At 37.8% G+C, this 16,260-nt stretch overlaps 1 protein-coding gene across 1 annotated transcript in view; it reads right to left on the bottom strand.

Moving 5' to 3' along the window:
* Nucleotides 1-16,260, bottom strand: part of LOC150091323 (proto-oncogene tyrosine-protein kinase ROS-like) — a 712,204-nt gene that overhangs the window by 254,274 nt on the left and 441,670 nt on the right. The window contains exon 21 of the mRNA XM_090389969.1: nt 6,686-6,955. Coding sequence (XP_090246095.1) covers nt 6,686-6,955 — 270 coding nt within the window. The remainder of the gene's footprint in view (nt 1-6,685; nt 6,956-16,260) is intronic.

Below are 16,260 nucleotides of genomic sequence, written 5' to 3'. Positions count from 1 at the left end.
TGATTTTAAAGAGGATGTAGAGCTGCTGGAACGAGTACAGAGAAGGGCAACAAGATTACTGAATGGAACGCAGGGTTGCTCTTACGAAGAAAGGCTTAAGTTTTGCAAATTGCAGTGTCTGGAGACTAGGCACCAGCGAGGTGTATAAAGCCTTGAATGGTTTGAGCATGCTCAATGCTGATGGGATTCTGCCTCTTGCTCAGAATAATCATCGGAGAGGGCATAAGTTCAAATTGAGGAAGGATGGATGTAGGTTAGATGTCCGGAAGTTTGTCTTTAGCCAGCGGGTGGTTGGTTGGTGGAACAGACTTCCATCCCTTGTTTTGGAAGTTGATAGCCTAAATAAATTTAATGCTCAGCTGGACAGGTATTTTGAACGAATGGAGGGGCGAAGTGGAAGTTTTTTTTTTTTTTTTTTTTTTTTTTTTTTGGCTGATGCTGCATAAGCTTACTTTCTTGCATCATATGCCTCTACTAATGCTAATGCTAATGCTAACTTCATCTTCACCTGGGGCTTTCTGATCCTTCATTTTCTTCAATGCATGGTTTACCTCATCAGGAAAGATATTGGGTAAGGTTATGTGTTGCTAATTTGTGATCCACCTTCCCCACTGCTGGCATCGTTCCTTTGCTCAGTATATAATACTTTATAGTAATCTGTTATTTGAATTCTGCCTTCTCTGCTATTTATAAGTACACCATCACTATTCTTCAGATTCAGTATCATTTGTCTTTCTATATTACTGCTCATGACTGTTGATTTAAGTCCTTTGTTTTCCCATAATGCACGTTCTACTTTTCTTAGGAGCAGCAGTGCGTAGCACATGCTTCTTGATTAGACTGGGGTTCGAGCCCGTCAGCACCAAATATGGACAAGTTCATCATGACAAGTGTTTCTTGCCTAATTTTTTCTTCTTTTTGATTTCTTTTTACCAAAAGATTTCTTGGGTTTTATCACTTTCAGAAATTTGTTGTATTCCTTTTTGATATCTTGGTCCTGAAAGGTCTTCAGAAGTTCAAGCTTGTTCTTACATTCCAGTATATTGCTTTTTGTCCTCTTCTCAAAAACTTATTTATCTCAAAAACCTTTGTATTATTTATTCGAGTCATTTTTTTCCTTTCTTTTCTTACATCTATATCAAGTGTGCATTCTTACCATTCTGTGATCCCTTCCGAAATTTACGTTATTCAGGATGGTAACATCGTTCACAATACATCTACTGTTAGTGAAGATGAAGTCAATTTCATTAGTTGTTAATCAATTTGGGCTCTTCTATGTCCACTTTCTGTTCACCCTTTTCTTGATAAAAAGTGTTCATTACTGACATTCCTCGAGATTCTGCAAATTCCACAAGTCTTTCACCTCTTTCATTTCTTTCACCAATTCCAAAATTAGTTTCTATTTCTGTGCTGTTTTGTCTCTTTCCAACCTGCATTGAAGTCCCCCATATTGATGATGTAGTGAATTTTCTGTTCATCTAGAAGTCTCTCAATTTCGGTGTACCTTTCTTCAACCTCTTCATCATCACGGTTCAAAGTTTGTGCATATATCATTATAACCTTTAGTTTTGTACCTCTTAAAAATCCTGAGTAGTAGCCTTGACACCCTTGGCGATATACTATTGAATTCCAAAATGTTGTTTTTAATATCTTTATGGGCCAGAAAGCCAACTCCACCTTTACTCTTTTTACTGTTTCCATTGGTGTACAGCAGATTTCTACTTGACAAACTTGTAAGTGATTAATTTCTTCTTGTTTCAGCCAAGCCGATAATATTCCAATTCACCTTTTCTATTTCCCTTTCTAGCTGTAATATCCTATCTTCACCAATGAGTGATCTTACATTGTAACAGGCTGAATTCAGTTTCCACACATGGTAGCCTAGTCATACACAGAGATTCTTTGCACCATGTGCTTCCACGCTGATCTTCTCGCTGCTGTAAGAGTGAAAGCTGCTGGGGACTGAGGGCCATTTGTTTTGTCATGTTGTCATATTTAATAAAGTGCTGGAGGGTTTGGTCTTTTCCTCTTTATGCTGACCAGGCATCTTGAAGAGAACCACTCTACATGTTTGTTGCCACCAAAGCAACGAGGTGTGCATGAGTGGATTTTAGGGAGGCAGGCCAACTGGACTTCTCCTAAATCTTCTAAAATAGAAAGATATTGGATCCATCAGTGTTTTAGACTGAGTGTTTGATAACACACATAATGATGTTTCCCTCTAAGCCCTTGGACAAATGTAGTAATTTCTAAAGAGCCTAAGCCACTGTCAGGACAACAGCATCCCCAGACAGGTGACTGAAAAACATGGCACAGAGAAATATTTTAAGAACTGAAAAACATAATTTAGAGAAGCATCTCTCTCTCTCTCTCTCTCTCTAAATTTTTACCTCATTTACTGATTTACCCTATAGAAAATGCCTTGGCATTAATCCAGGTTAAAAAGGGTGGGGGGGAAGGGATGCCTTTGCCCAATACAGTGCAGGAAGGAGTAAAATATCAGCCCATGAAAATGAGGGAAATATTAAATTTCCCTCATCTTCCTGGACTGCCAAGAAAACAAAAGAAACGTTGAACTTTTCAGAAATCCTTTTGTAACCTTCACTACAAATCTTAACTATTATCAAGTACAGAAACAGGCCCAAATTTTGGATTTTTAGACTCATTCTACCCGCCCTGCAGAGCAAGTAAAAGAAAATAATTTCTAATACTACTAGCAGCTAAGATGTTTTGCTTTTTTTGGAACATTCTTCCAACAGTGATTTTCCAAATTTATGCAATGTAGCACTCTCATATTCTTGAAAGTTTTGGCCAACATTTATTGTGAACAGGCATTTTCAGTTATGAATATAAAAAAAAAATGCAGTTTCAGTTGAAACTGACTGATGATACCTTAAAAATCTAATTACTAGTTCTTCAAAAGCAGAGCCAAACACAGAAAAAGTTATAAACCTGAAATAGATTCAATTGCCCATTAAGGATGATTATCGTATAAAAGTACACAGGAATAAACAATCAGAGTGCCTATATAAGCCTATATGCAATTTTTATATTAAATTTATTTCATTTCTTTTGGATTTTAAAAATTGTTTTAATTTTTTAATTATTTCAAGAATTCTAAATCATTTATGTGCTTAGCTAACACGAAATTTATTTATATAGCTAGTAAAATTATCAGGCATTGTGGAAATTACAAATTTGAAATTGTAGCCCTGTTTTTTTTGAAACCCTCCAGGTTTTTTTTTTTTTTTTTTTTTTTTTGCTATTCTAGTAGCATTTGACTTGAGTAGCATAGTATACATTTCTAACCTATGTGAGATGTGAGACAATAAAGAAAAAGGTTGATCAGTTCTGATTTATACTGTTATATTACTGCCAGCTAGCACTCTGTCAAAAACATATATTCTTAGGAACTGATAACATATTAAATCATCATTTCCTATTATTACAAATTAGGATTCTCTGGTTCACTTTTCTCAAAATAGATTGTTCATTAGTTATTTATTGAGACTTGAAGCATTTGCTATACATAAAAGTATCTCAAGTAATCTGAGGTAAATGGGAGCCAACTTGGATTATATAGAATGAAAATTAAAAATGTATTTTGCAATTTTATTTATTAAAATTAATAATTATTTACTGTAATGAGAGAAATTAAGGCATTAGGAAGAAAGCATTCACACAACTAATATAAAAATATACACTTTAAGCTGTACCGTATGTTACAATAAAGAGCATTTCAAATTTTTTTTGCTTAAACCAAAGACTGTTTAAACAGTTTTTAATAAATAAATAAATAAAAAAAAACTAGCAAACAACCTTTCAATCATCAGATACAATAGCAATGTTATAGCTTACTGCTATTACACTGCTTATTATTAGCAAAGTGGTTTTCTCTCTCTCTCTCTCTGTTTGATAAAACTGATCTAAACCGGTAAAGTCAACAATGACCTAGTTGGGGTTCTAGATCATAAATTCCAAAAATCTGTCTGTTTGCCTAAATTTCATTTCTGTAACGATGATATTTACTTTTATTAATAAAAATTTTATAATTGGTTCCGACAAAAGCTTCCAAAAATAAATATCTTGGAAATACTGGTAATATCCCACACCAGTCACAAGGCACTCACATACAGAGTAAGTGGGGGGGGGGAAACAATGCATCACTGAGCCATATGTTGAGTTACGTACTGAGTTACAAGTTTTGCCTATCACTTACAGTTTTTTCAGGAACAGTAAAACTGCTTTGTTCGATACACACTCCATATACACTGAGTGATCACTGAATTATGACCACCCTTATGAAAACAGAATGCGACCTGTTGACCACGTGAGCTACGAGAGTGTGGAGTTAGTCAACCTACGTAGCATAAATAAGGTGTCAGTGGTTCAGTAGGTAGTAAAATTCTGAGCGTGATGGGTAAAAGGAAGGATTTATTGGACTTTGTGGGTGCTTTATGAGCTGGTGCCTCGATTTCCCAAACGGCTGAACTGATGGGGTGATTGAGAGCCGCTGTAGTTAAAGTGTACCACGATGGCATCAAAATGGTCAAACAATGACGAGATGGCAAAATTGCAAAGGTCAGCAAAAGGTTGATGTTAGAGGTGAGTGCCTGATCCAACAACTCGTACAGGTGAACAGGCGCAGCACTATTGAAGAGTTAACTATCCAATACAACATGGGCCAACCCGAAACAATATGTGGCATGACCATGCATCGCACACTTGAACGTATGGGTGACCCCTACAGCATCCTCTCCTAACCTAGGTTCATCAGCGTAAAAAACTTGCCTGGTGCAAAGAGCATGCAAGTTGGACGTTAGAAGACTGGAAGAAGGTGTGCTGGTCTGATGAGTCATATTATTTACTCCACATCGTGAATGGTCGTGTATGGATTTGGCATCAACAACATGAGGCTCTTGATCCATCATGCATGGTATCAAAAGTGCAGGCCAGTGGAGGCGGTTGTATGGTGTGGGGGAATGTTTCGCTGGCAAGAATTTGGACCCCTGGTGCATGTGAAACAATGTATCAGTGGTCTCTGCTATCGTCAACTGCTTGCTGACTGTGTACACCCCGCTATGTTACACTTTTTCCCAAATGGCAATGGTGTCTTCCAAGATGACAATGTGCTGAGCCATCAGGCACTTGTTCTGCAGGAATGGTCTGAGGAACACATTTATGTGTTCCTCAGAAGTTCATAAGTTCAGAAGTTCATAAGTTCTGACTTCCATCATATCGATTGGCCTCCAAACTCCCCCAATATCAATCCCATAGAGCACTTGTGGGACACTATGAAAAGGCATATCAGGCATCTGGATACACCAATCACCTCCATACCTGCATTTCTGACCACCCATACCTCCCGAACGCTTCCGACATCTTGTTGAATCAAGGCACTCAATGCCATGCCAGATAGCTGCTGTACTGAGGGCAAAAGGAGGACCTATGAAGTATTAGGTAGGTGGTCATAATTAAGTGATCACTCAGTTATATGCAATATGTGCACATACTACTTCCTCTGTGACTACCAGTCATAGAAATGCTCAGATGTGTTTAGACCTGCCAGTAAGGTAGCTATATAAACCTGCAAAGTGCTTCTTTTGCATTCGGTTGGTTTTGGTGCAGTCATGGCTAACTAGTATCGGTTTTTAATGTGATTTTAATATTCTGTATCTTTGATAATGGCAACTAGTGGTTGTGTAAACAATCTAAATATATTTTGAAAATTTGTGGTAACTGTGTTGTGCTGAAACAAAGGCAAAATATAATGTGTGGGACAAATATACAAGCTGCATTTTTTGGAATTAAATTACGTGACTAAAATAAAAGTTGGGCCTTCTCCATCACATAAAAGAGTGTGATGTACACGTGTGGAGGGCTTGCAATTGTGGAAATTTTATTAAAAAAAAGTTACTCATTTTCATTTTATATACCATAATTGCTACCAGAACAAAAATTGTACCATACAAGTTAAGAGTTAAACACTAAATGGTAAAAATCTTATTGGGAAACAAAGCTGAAAATTAAATTTTAAAAACTCCTCTTCCTAGCAACACTACTAGTAGATGAAATAAAGAAATGACATTTGATAATGAAAAAGAGTTATTTGCTTTTTTTCATTATCGCAGATTGCCCATATTGCAGATCAGAAAATGTTTGCATTGCTTCACTATTTTCCTACTTTGGATAAAAAAAAACAATGCAGCTTCCATCCTCTGCAATTCAGTAAGCTCCATGGGCTGGAAATCAACAAAGGATGTTGCCAACACTTTCTGAGTAATTTTCATACAAATCATTAAAATTATTAAGTGCACTAAATATTGAGGGATTGATTTTCTCTTTTTTCCTAGCAACAAACAGTTTAGTGGCGATTTAAACTACAAAAGGATAATTGCAGACAAGACATAAATAAATTTTTTCTTAGTAAGAGAATTATTGGCTACAGGAATAAATTTGTATCTATTCTTTGGAGATTTGCGAATTTAAAGAGAGACTGGATAAATACTTTAAAAAATCTGAAAAAAGATAGTTATCAGGGATATATTGGGTGACAATAAATAGGTTTAAAGCTAATGATATGCTTTGGTTTCCTAAATAAATTTGACAGTACTAAATTATTTACTTTTGTCTAGTGTATATATTATACAAAATTAAAAGTCAAGTTATAAAAAGTAAATCATACCAATGCAATCCCAGATCCATTTAAAGCTGATGACATAAGTGCTCCCTCTTCTTCAATCCAGTACACTTTATCCTCTTGACTTAAATAAGCAACAGCAACAGGATGAGAAACCTTACTTGAAAGGAATTGCTCTTCATGGTTATCAAAGTCTGTCATCTTCACAGCATCTAATTTGGCTAAGAGCAATTTGGGTGGTGGCTGCTCATCTGAAGTTTGGCACTTAACAACACCACTAGGTAGACTTTCACCAACACTGCTTAAAGCCTGTACCTAAATAAATGCAATGTATAATCAATTTACAATTTTAAATTGACATAAATGTGATCTCAATTCCAACTTTAATGACATACCTGATTATTATCAGTGGAAGTCTACATGTAATAAGAAAATAATTGACACTACATGCCACAATAATAAATGCTGTTTACTATGTTTAATTTCAGAGGTATTAACCTGCTGCTGTGACGTAACTGTGCTATCTCCTTTTATGCTTCCTATGCCACTTGACTTTTGACCACATGTCCATCAGTGTTGTCAGATTTACAACCCTTATATATATCAATTACACAAAACTATGGATATGCTGATTTCCATAGTTTTACGTAATTCCATAGTTATGCAGTTTACTGAACAGGAATCTTTCTCTTTCAAAAAGAGAAAATTGGTCATTAAAACTGCTAGCTTGGTGGGCAATACACAGCTTAATATATTAACAGAAGCTGTAAGCAGAGGTGAAAGTGATTCTTGTGTTGCTTCTATTGGGACCGGTAGCAGCCTGGAGAGCATTAGCATTAGCATTAATAACAGCACATGATGCAAGAAAGCAAGCTTATATAGCATCAGCCAAAAAAACCCAAACAAACACCGTTCTCATTTCACCCATCCACTCGCTCCAAATGTTTGTCTACTTCTGCCTTGAATCTATTTAATCTCTCAACTTCTACAACAGATGGAAGTTTGTTCCAACAATCAACCACCCACTGGCTAAAGGCAAACTTACGCACATCTATCCTACAACTGTCTTCCCTCAATTTGAATTTATGCCCTCTAGGGCGATTATTCTGAGCAAGAGGAAGAATCACATCAGCATTGAGCATGCTCAAACAATTCAAGACTTTATACACCTGAATCAGATCACCTCATAGGTGCCTAGTCTCCAGACACTGTAATTTGCAAAACTTAAGCCTTTCTTCGTAAAGAGTACAGAGAAGGGCAACACTAATAGTGTTGCCCTTCTCTGTACTCGTTCCAACAGCTCTACGTCCTTCTTAAAATGAGACCTCCAGACCTGTATACAGTACTCAAGGTATTGCCTGACCATTGACATATACAAGGGGGGGGGTAATCATCTCCTCATTCCTGCTAGAAAAATTCCTGTATATCATTGAAAAGACACCATGAGCTACTCTTGTACACCATCTGCACATCTGACTTTACAAAAATCCCCCAAGTCCTTTCATTTTCTACCACTGTAGTGTAGTACCACACAGTTGATACATTACTCTGGGGTTACTGCTTCCCATATACAGTACTTTATATTTGTCAATGTTAAACTTCAGTTGGCACATCTCAGCCCATCTTCACTTTTCCAGATCCTGTTGCAGCAGCACACTGTCATTAGTGTCATAAAAGCAAGGTATTAGAGATCACAAGGCCTGCTGGGTTTCTTCATGGTAAAAGCAAAAACATGGGCTATGTTAGGGCTACTAAGAACAAAATATTGGTGCCCATATACTTGCTTGTACACCAATGCTAAGAGTATAGTAAGCAAATTTGATGAATTTGAAGTACCAGCTAATACGCGTAATACAGTAAGTCACGAAATACAGATGTAGTAGAAATAGTATTAGTATTAGCAATGGCCACATGGCGCAAGGAAGCCTATGGCTTATGCTACACCAGTCAAAAAAAAAAAGAATAAAATAATATTAATAAAAAAATTAAAAAAACTAATAATAAAAGAAAAGGAAATAGACAACCTATGCATTCCCTCCTCCCATAAGAAACTATCCAGCTGACCTTTGAATTTCCCAAAACTGTCAGCCTCTACCACCCATGTAGGTAACTTATTCCAGTAATTTATAACTCGCTGGCTAAAATAAAACTTCCTGCAAACCAGTCTAAACACCTCCCCTCATAACTTGAATTTATGACCCCTAGTTCTAGAATCATTTATAACCATGAAGATTTTATCCTCATTCATTTTACTCAAGCCTCTCAGAGCCTTAACCACCTCAATCAAGTCTCCTCTAAGGTGCTTAGTTTCCAAGCTCTGCAACCCACATATTCAAAAGTATTTCCTCATATGAAAGCCCTTTTGCTGAACTCACCAGGTAAGTTAGCCATGTTTTGGACCCTTTCAAGAAGAGGGAATTCTACTCTCTCTGCCTGAGACCAGCTAACTACAACATTCATTGAAGAGAGGTTTTCCAATGGTATAACCAAAGAATAACAGAACTCGATCCCAGACTTTTCCAAATGAGTGACAAGAAGTGAAGCCACTTGTCACCACCATCAGATATGAAGTCAGATGAGTAATCCCCGAGGACTCAAAAGACATGCTGTCTCCCCAGTTTATAAAAGGCATACAGCATTTCAGATTATCACAGTTAGTTCCTGCCCTTACTTTTAATCCCCACCAATAAGAGTTAAACATCTATATATGAAATACATAGCTTATTACCTGTGGAGGCAATCTGTTCCAGTAAACAACAACTTGTTGGCTAAAAGAAAACTTCCTATGATCTGATTTCTTCCCCTGTAATTCAAATTTATGGCTCCTATCGATGGAATTCTTTATAACAGTGCAAATTCTGTCTTCATTCATTTCATTAACTCAGAGTCTTATAAACCTCAATCAGATCCTGTATAAGGTGTTTGCTTGCCAAACTCTGTAGCCTACATAATCAGCCTTTCCTCATATGGTCGGCTTTTGCAAATCTCACTATATAAGTTTCCCATCTTTGGATGCTTTCAAGAAGTTCAATGTCTTTTTTCAGATAAGATCTCCATACCTGGTCCCAGTATTCCAAATGCAGTCTTAGAATTGTCTTGTACAGTGCGATTATGACCTCCCTATCTCTACAGGATATTGTTCAATAATTCATCAATAGGATACTATGGATTTCCCTGGCCTTACACTGTTCAGAAAACCTCATATCTGCTGTATTGTAACTCCCAGATCTCCTCCTTCTTCCTCTACTGTTTTTTTTTTAATTCAACCCCACCAAGCGTATAAAGTTATTTTGGGGAGTTGAACAGGCTTCAATCTTGAATCCTATTCAAGTCATCCTTAAGGAGTGCTGCTTTGCACTGATCATTAACTACTCTCCAACCTTTAGGTCAGCAGTTCTCATCTTTTTTAATACTTGTTTTAATTATGTACCAGAATATCTTTCTTTTGAAGAAAGATATTCTGGTACATAATCTGAAGAAAATGGAATTTGTGATCCAGTTTTCTTTTTCACAATCTTCTGGGAAATACAATATGAAATTATGTATTAACTGAAAACAATGACGTTTTATGTTTGATACTAATTCATGTCTCAATGTTAAATTATTTTCTCCAAGAAAATTTTCAAAAGTTGGTAGGAAACTTAAGCTATTTTTATCCAAGTCTTTGATGATTAACTCAAGTTTTTTTATTGTTGAATTTACTTTGTCACTAACATCATCATCATCATCAATGTCCTAACACCTACTTGTACCTGCGCTTCCTGAGCAATAAGCTCATCCGCGCTTTATTCCTCTATCCTATCAATTTTAATCTTTCGATCCTTAATCATATCCTCCGTATGATAAATCAAACATTGAGGATATGTTACCGCCCACGCCCCAAAGAGGCGGATATTGACTATCTAGAGCTCAATTAAACTTTAAACTTCAAAGTCAAACTTCTATAAATTGTGATTCTTGTTCCAGCCAAATTAAAACTCTAAACATTTAAAATTCAACAATATATTTTTGTACTTTATACTTTTTACAACATTTTCTTTTATACAACTATAAATTCTAAAATCAATATATAACCCTAAACAACAAAATTTACTTTGTCACTAACAGTGAAAAGAGTCACATTTAGTCCTTGTAAAGTTAAATTCGGATCATTAAGTCTTCCAAAAATATCAGCTACATATGCTAATTTAGCCAACCATAATTCATCAAAGAAATAGTCTTTTAATTCACATTTTGAGTCATAAAGGAAAACTCGCACTTCCAATCAAAGTTCAAAAAGACAATTTAAAACTTTACCTCTGGACTACCATCTAACTTTGCTATGCAGTAGTAGTTTTTTTCGTGGTCACTCCCCCATCTCTTGGCATAAAATTTTGAACATTCACAAATTTATTGCATGGGATTTAATAAAATTAACAATCTTAACCGACTGAGCTAAAACAGTTTTCAGTTCTTCGAGCATTGCTTTTGCAACCAAGGCTTCACAGTGAATAGCAGCTTCAGGAGTGACTTTCTTTATTGTAGCTACAATGCCACTATGCTTTCCTGATGCTCAATCAGTACACACAGCAATGCAATTCTTCCAAAGAATATTGTGTTCCGTCATAAAATTGTCCAATTTTTTAAATATTTCATTTGCAGTTGCTTTACTAAATCCTTATGCAGACCTTTACTAAATCCTCAATGCTGCATAGTAACTTACTTAAGCAACAATGCATACTGACAGCAACACTGATGTGCAAGAGAGTTTTCCACGAAGGAATAGGAACAACGCGATATAAGACTCAGTCGCGATTTTAAGCTTTCCGAGAAATATAAAACTATCCGCTAGGAGGTTGAACAAAATATTTGAAAATCAACACATGATTTGTGAATTCCTGTTAGATTGAAAAAAGATAGGTAAAACATGTAATTGTTTACCTTTAGAAGGGGAAATTTTTCATGTTTTATTTTTCATAGGGGCTCACATCTAGTGAGTATGGGCTTGGCAAACCCAGGGTCCTCCGCAGTATATCATCATTCTTCTCTTTCTTGGTGATTCCTTTCTACTTCTCTCTCTCTCTCTCTCTCTCTCTCTCTCTCTCTCTCTCTCTCAGGGTAACTAAGAAATTTTTTTTTTTTATTTTGGCTGGTGCAGCATAAGCCTCAGGCTTCTTTGAACCACAGGGCTAATAATAATAATAATAACAATTTCATAAATTTAAAAAATTCAACTGTCTGTTATTCACATTATAAATAGACTAATGATTAAATATGAAAAATTGCAACTGTCATCAAGTAGTCAGTTTGGTTTCAAGAAAGGTTTTTCAACAGAGGACGCAGTTTGCAAATTAGTCAGCACGGTGGAGGAGAGTGATGGGCGATATGTTCTAGGAATATTTATTGATTTTAAAGGAGCCTTCGACCGACTTTGGTGGGAGAGTATTATGACTAGAATAAGAGTTACTAAATGTTCAATAACACTGTATAAAGATTTTAAAAGTTATTTTAAGGACAGAAGAATATTAGCATTAGCATTAGCATTAGTAGAGGCATTTGATGCAAGAAAGCAAGCTTATGCAGCATCAGCCAAAAAAAAAAAAAAAAAACCACTTCCACTTCACCCCTCTGTTCGTTCAAAATACCTGTCCAGCTGAGCCTTAAACTTATTTAGGCTATCAACCTCCACCACAAGGGATGGAAGTCTGTTCCACCAACCAACCACTCGCTGGCTAAAGGCAAATTTCCGCACGTCTATCCTACATCTGTCTTTCCTCAATTTGAATTTATGCCCTCTCAGGTGATTATTCTGAGCTAGAGGAAGAATCCCATCAGCATTGAGCATGCTTAAACCATTCAAGGCTTTATACACCTCTATCAGATCACCTCGCTGGTGCCTAGTCTCCAGACACTGTAATTTGCAAAACTTAAGCCTTTCTTCGTAAGAGCACCCCTTTGTTCCATTCACTAATCTTGTTGCCCTTCTCTGTACTCGTTCCAGCAGCTCTACATCCTTCTTGAAATGAGGCCTCCAGACCTGTATACAGTACTCTAGGTGTGGCCTGACCATCGCCTTATACAATGGAATAATCACCTCCTTATCCCTGCTGGAAAAATTCCTGTATATCATTGACAATACTCCATGAGCTACTCTTGCAGCCCGTCTGCACTGCTCAGGGAACTTCATATCTGCCTGCACAACCACCCCCAAGTCCCTTTCATTCTCTACCACTGTCAGTGTTGTACCATAGAGTTGATACGTTGCTCTGGGGTTGCTGTTTCCCATGTGTAGTACTTTACATTTGTCAATGTTAAACTTCATTTGCCACCTCTCAGCCCATCTGCTCAACCTTTCCAGATCCTGTTGCAGAAGCATAGTGTCAGTAGTGTCCTTGACAACCCTGCCAACCTTTGTATCGTCTGCAAACTTGGACATTAATCCCGATATACCATCATCAATATCATTTATAAATACAGAAAACAATAATGGACCCAACACTGAGCCCTGAGGGACTCCACTAATAACATCAGTCCACGATGAGCAGTGTCCATTGATTACCACTCTCTGTCTTCTCCCCCTCAACCACCCCTTTATCCATAGCAGCAATTTGCCTCCAATGTCACACTGCTCCAATTTGTGTAGCAGTCTTCCATGTGCAACAGTATCAAAAGCCTTTCTAAGATCCAAGTATATAATATCAAAGTTATTCCCTGCATCCAGTTCTTTTGTGACTGCATCATAGTATCCAATCAAGTTGGTCAGGCAAGACTTCCCCTTAACAAAACCATGCTGTGTCTGAGCTATAACTGAAGTCTTGTCTAAATGATCCTGCAGTGCGTCTTTAACCAGTGCCTCCATTAATTTTCCTGGAACAGAAGTCAAGCTCACAGGTCTATAATTACTTGTGTCAGCCTTTGATCCTCCTTTGTGAATTGGGGTCACATTTGCACATTTCCAGTCTATGGGTACCTCCCCTGAGTCCAAGGAAGCTCTCATAATTATGGCTAAGGGTTTGCTTACTTCCTTTGCTGCCTCCTTTAATATAACTGGATAGATCCCATCCACCCCGGGTGCCTTTCTTGTGTTTATCTTCAACAGTTTCTCCTCCACTTTACTCCCAGTTATTTCAAGATTCTGTAACTTACTGCTAGAGTTGAATACACCTCTGGCATTCCCCTCGCTGAATAACTCCTCATGTGTGAATGTCGATGCAAAATATTCATTTAGTTTGTTAGCCACCTGAGCAGGATCATCAACACTTGACCCATCAATATCAAGTGGACCAATCTGATTCATCCCTTTCCTTCTAGAGTTTACATAAGTAAAGAACTCTTTGCTGTTTTTCTTTGCATCCCTTGCCAAGGATTTCTCGTAATCTGCCTTTGCCTGCCTAACCTCCTTTGTAACTTGGTTGCATATCAACTTGTATCTATCATAGGCTTCTGTGTCATGTGTTAATTTGTAAGTATCCCATGCATTTTTCTTCTCTGCCATATGCCTCATTAGTTCATCTGACATCCATTTTGACCTAAACCTTGAACAATATTTCTTAGTTGGTATGTAAAGCCTAGTAGCTTCCAAGATAAGTTCTTTGAATGCTTCCCATTTTGAATTTGCTGTTGGTAACATCATCAGTTGGTCCCACTGTATAGAATTTAAATACTGTCTCAGTCCATCGTAGTCGCCTTTACGGAAGCAATAACCCTTCCCTTTACCCCTAATGGTAGTTACCTCTTTGAGTAAATCCCACTTCAGCACACTGTGATCACTGCCACCTAGTGGTTCGTTTATCTGCAGATTCTTAATGCATGAAGAATCACTGCTGATAATCAAATCAAGAGTATTACTCCCTCTAGTTGCCTCCCGAACATGCTGATGTAGAAAACAATCATCCAATAAATCCACAAAAGCCCTGCTAGTGTGTGAGTATCCAGCCCCCAAATTCCAGTCAATATCTGGGAAATTAAAATCTCCCATTATAAGACACTCTGATTTACTGGCCCACTCTATTTCCCTGTACAGTTCCTTATTATACTCATCAGAGTCATTAGGCCTATAGCACACTCCTACTCTCAATTTTGATCTCCCAATGCTTATGTCACACCAAACTGACTCCACACTGCACTGTCCAGCGATGTCGACTGGCTTCACTTCCTTGGTTTTTATGTGTTTCTTAACTAATAGCATAACACCTCCCCCCTTCCTATCCTGTCTATCCTTTCTGTAGACGTTGTACTCCCCAAATTGCAGTTCCGCATCCCTTATATCTGTGTGACACCACGTCTCTGATATCCCAACAATATCTGCCTTCGATGTTTTGAGCAATACCTCAAATTCATCAAATTTATTTACTAAACTCCTAGCATTGGTGTACACGCAAGTATACCTGCACCTGTTTCTATTCTTAGCTACCCTAACACAACCCATGTGTTTACTTGTACCACAATGGCTCCCAGCAGTCTCTGAAATACCATGCATCTTGTTTTTCAGGCTTCTGCTCATTCTAATAGAAGCAGTGCAAGAATCTCTTTCACCTCTGCCAGTGGCTACTGTCAATCTATTGGTCTTTGTCTCCCCCCAAGCTAGCAGTTTTCCGACCCACCTAACACTGCCTCGATAGCATCAGCAAATATTCTTGCACCCTTTCTATTTAAGTGTATCCCATCCCTGTAGAAGCAATCTCTCCTGTTAACAAGTACAGTCCAGGCTGAAAAAAATTCTACCCTTTGAGCCTTGCACAATCTTTCCAGGGCCGAATTGATCGACAAGGCTCTCATCATATACTCCCTCCTATCGTGTCTGGGCAGAATTGCAGACACTTTCAAATTCAACCCTAATTCTCGGCTTTTGTTCAACAGTGACCTGTACTTGTTAAGTAATTCTGCCGGTCTCCTACTCTTAATATTATTAGTGCCAACGTGTACAACTATATCACCTTTTGTGCCCTTAAAAGATGATATTCGCTCTACAACGTCATCAACCTTTGCCCCTGGCAGACATACCCTGGTCCTGTTCCACCTATCTTTTTTACAAAGCATGTTCCCCGTTTCCCTGACAATAGAGTCACCAACAACTACTAGTTCCTTCGGGACCAGCGCATTCTGCCTTGGGGGTTGTCTCTGTGTCACGCGATGCCCAAGTGCAAGCTCTGGCGTTGATGTGGGCAGCTGAGAGCTTGATGGGCCCCTCAATTTAGTTTCTTCGAGGGCATCCACCCTGTCCTTCAAGCTCTCATATAGGCCCAAAAGAACGCCTATATGAGAGCTTAAATATTGCATTAACATTAGCATTATTAGAGGCATTTGATGCAAGAAAGCAAGCTTATGCAGCATCAGCCAAAAAAAGAAAAAAAAAAAAAAAAAGAAACCACTTCCACTTCACCCCTCTGTTTGTTCAAAAGCTGTACCTGTCCAGCTGAGCCTTAAACTTATTTAGGCTATCAACTTCCACAACAATAGATGGAAGTCTGTTCCACCAACCAACCACCCGCTGGCTAAAGGCAAATTTCCGCACGTCTATCCTACCTCTGTCTCTCCTCAATTTGAATTTATGCTCTCTCAGGTGATTATTCTGAGCGAGAGGAAGAATCCCATCAGCATTGAGCATGCTCAAACCATTCAAGGTTTATACACCTTGCTGG

The sequence above is a fragment of the Mastigoproctus giganteus genome, chromosome 1 (assembly GCF_048544385.1).
Source record: "Mastigoproctus giganteus isolate SK-2022 chromosome 1, ASM4854438v1, whole genome shotgun sequence".
Lineage (NCBI taxonomy): Eukaryota > Metazoa > Arthropoda > Arachnida > Uropygi > Thelyphonidae > Mastigoproctus > Mastigoproctus giganteus.
This window is presented reverse-complemented; position numbering and strand designations above follow the sequence as displayed.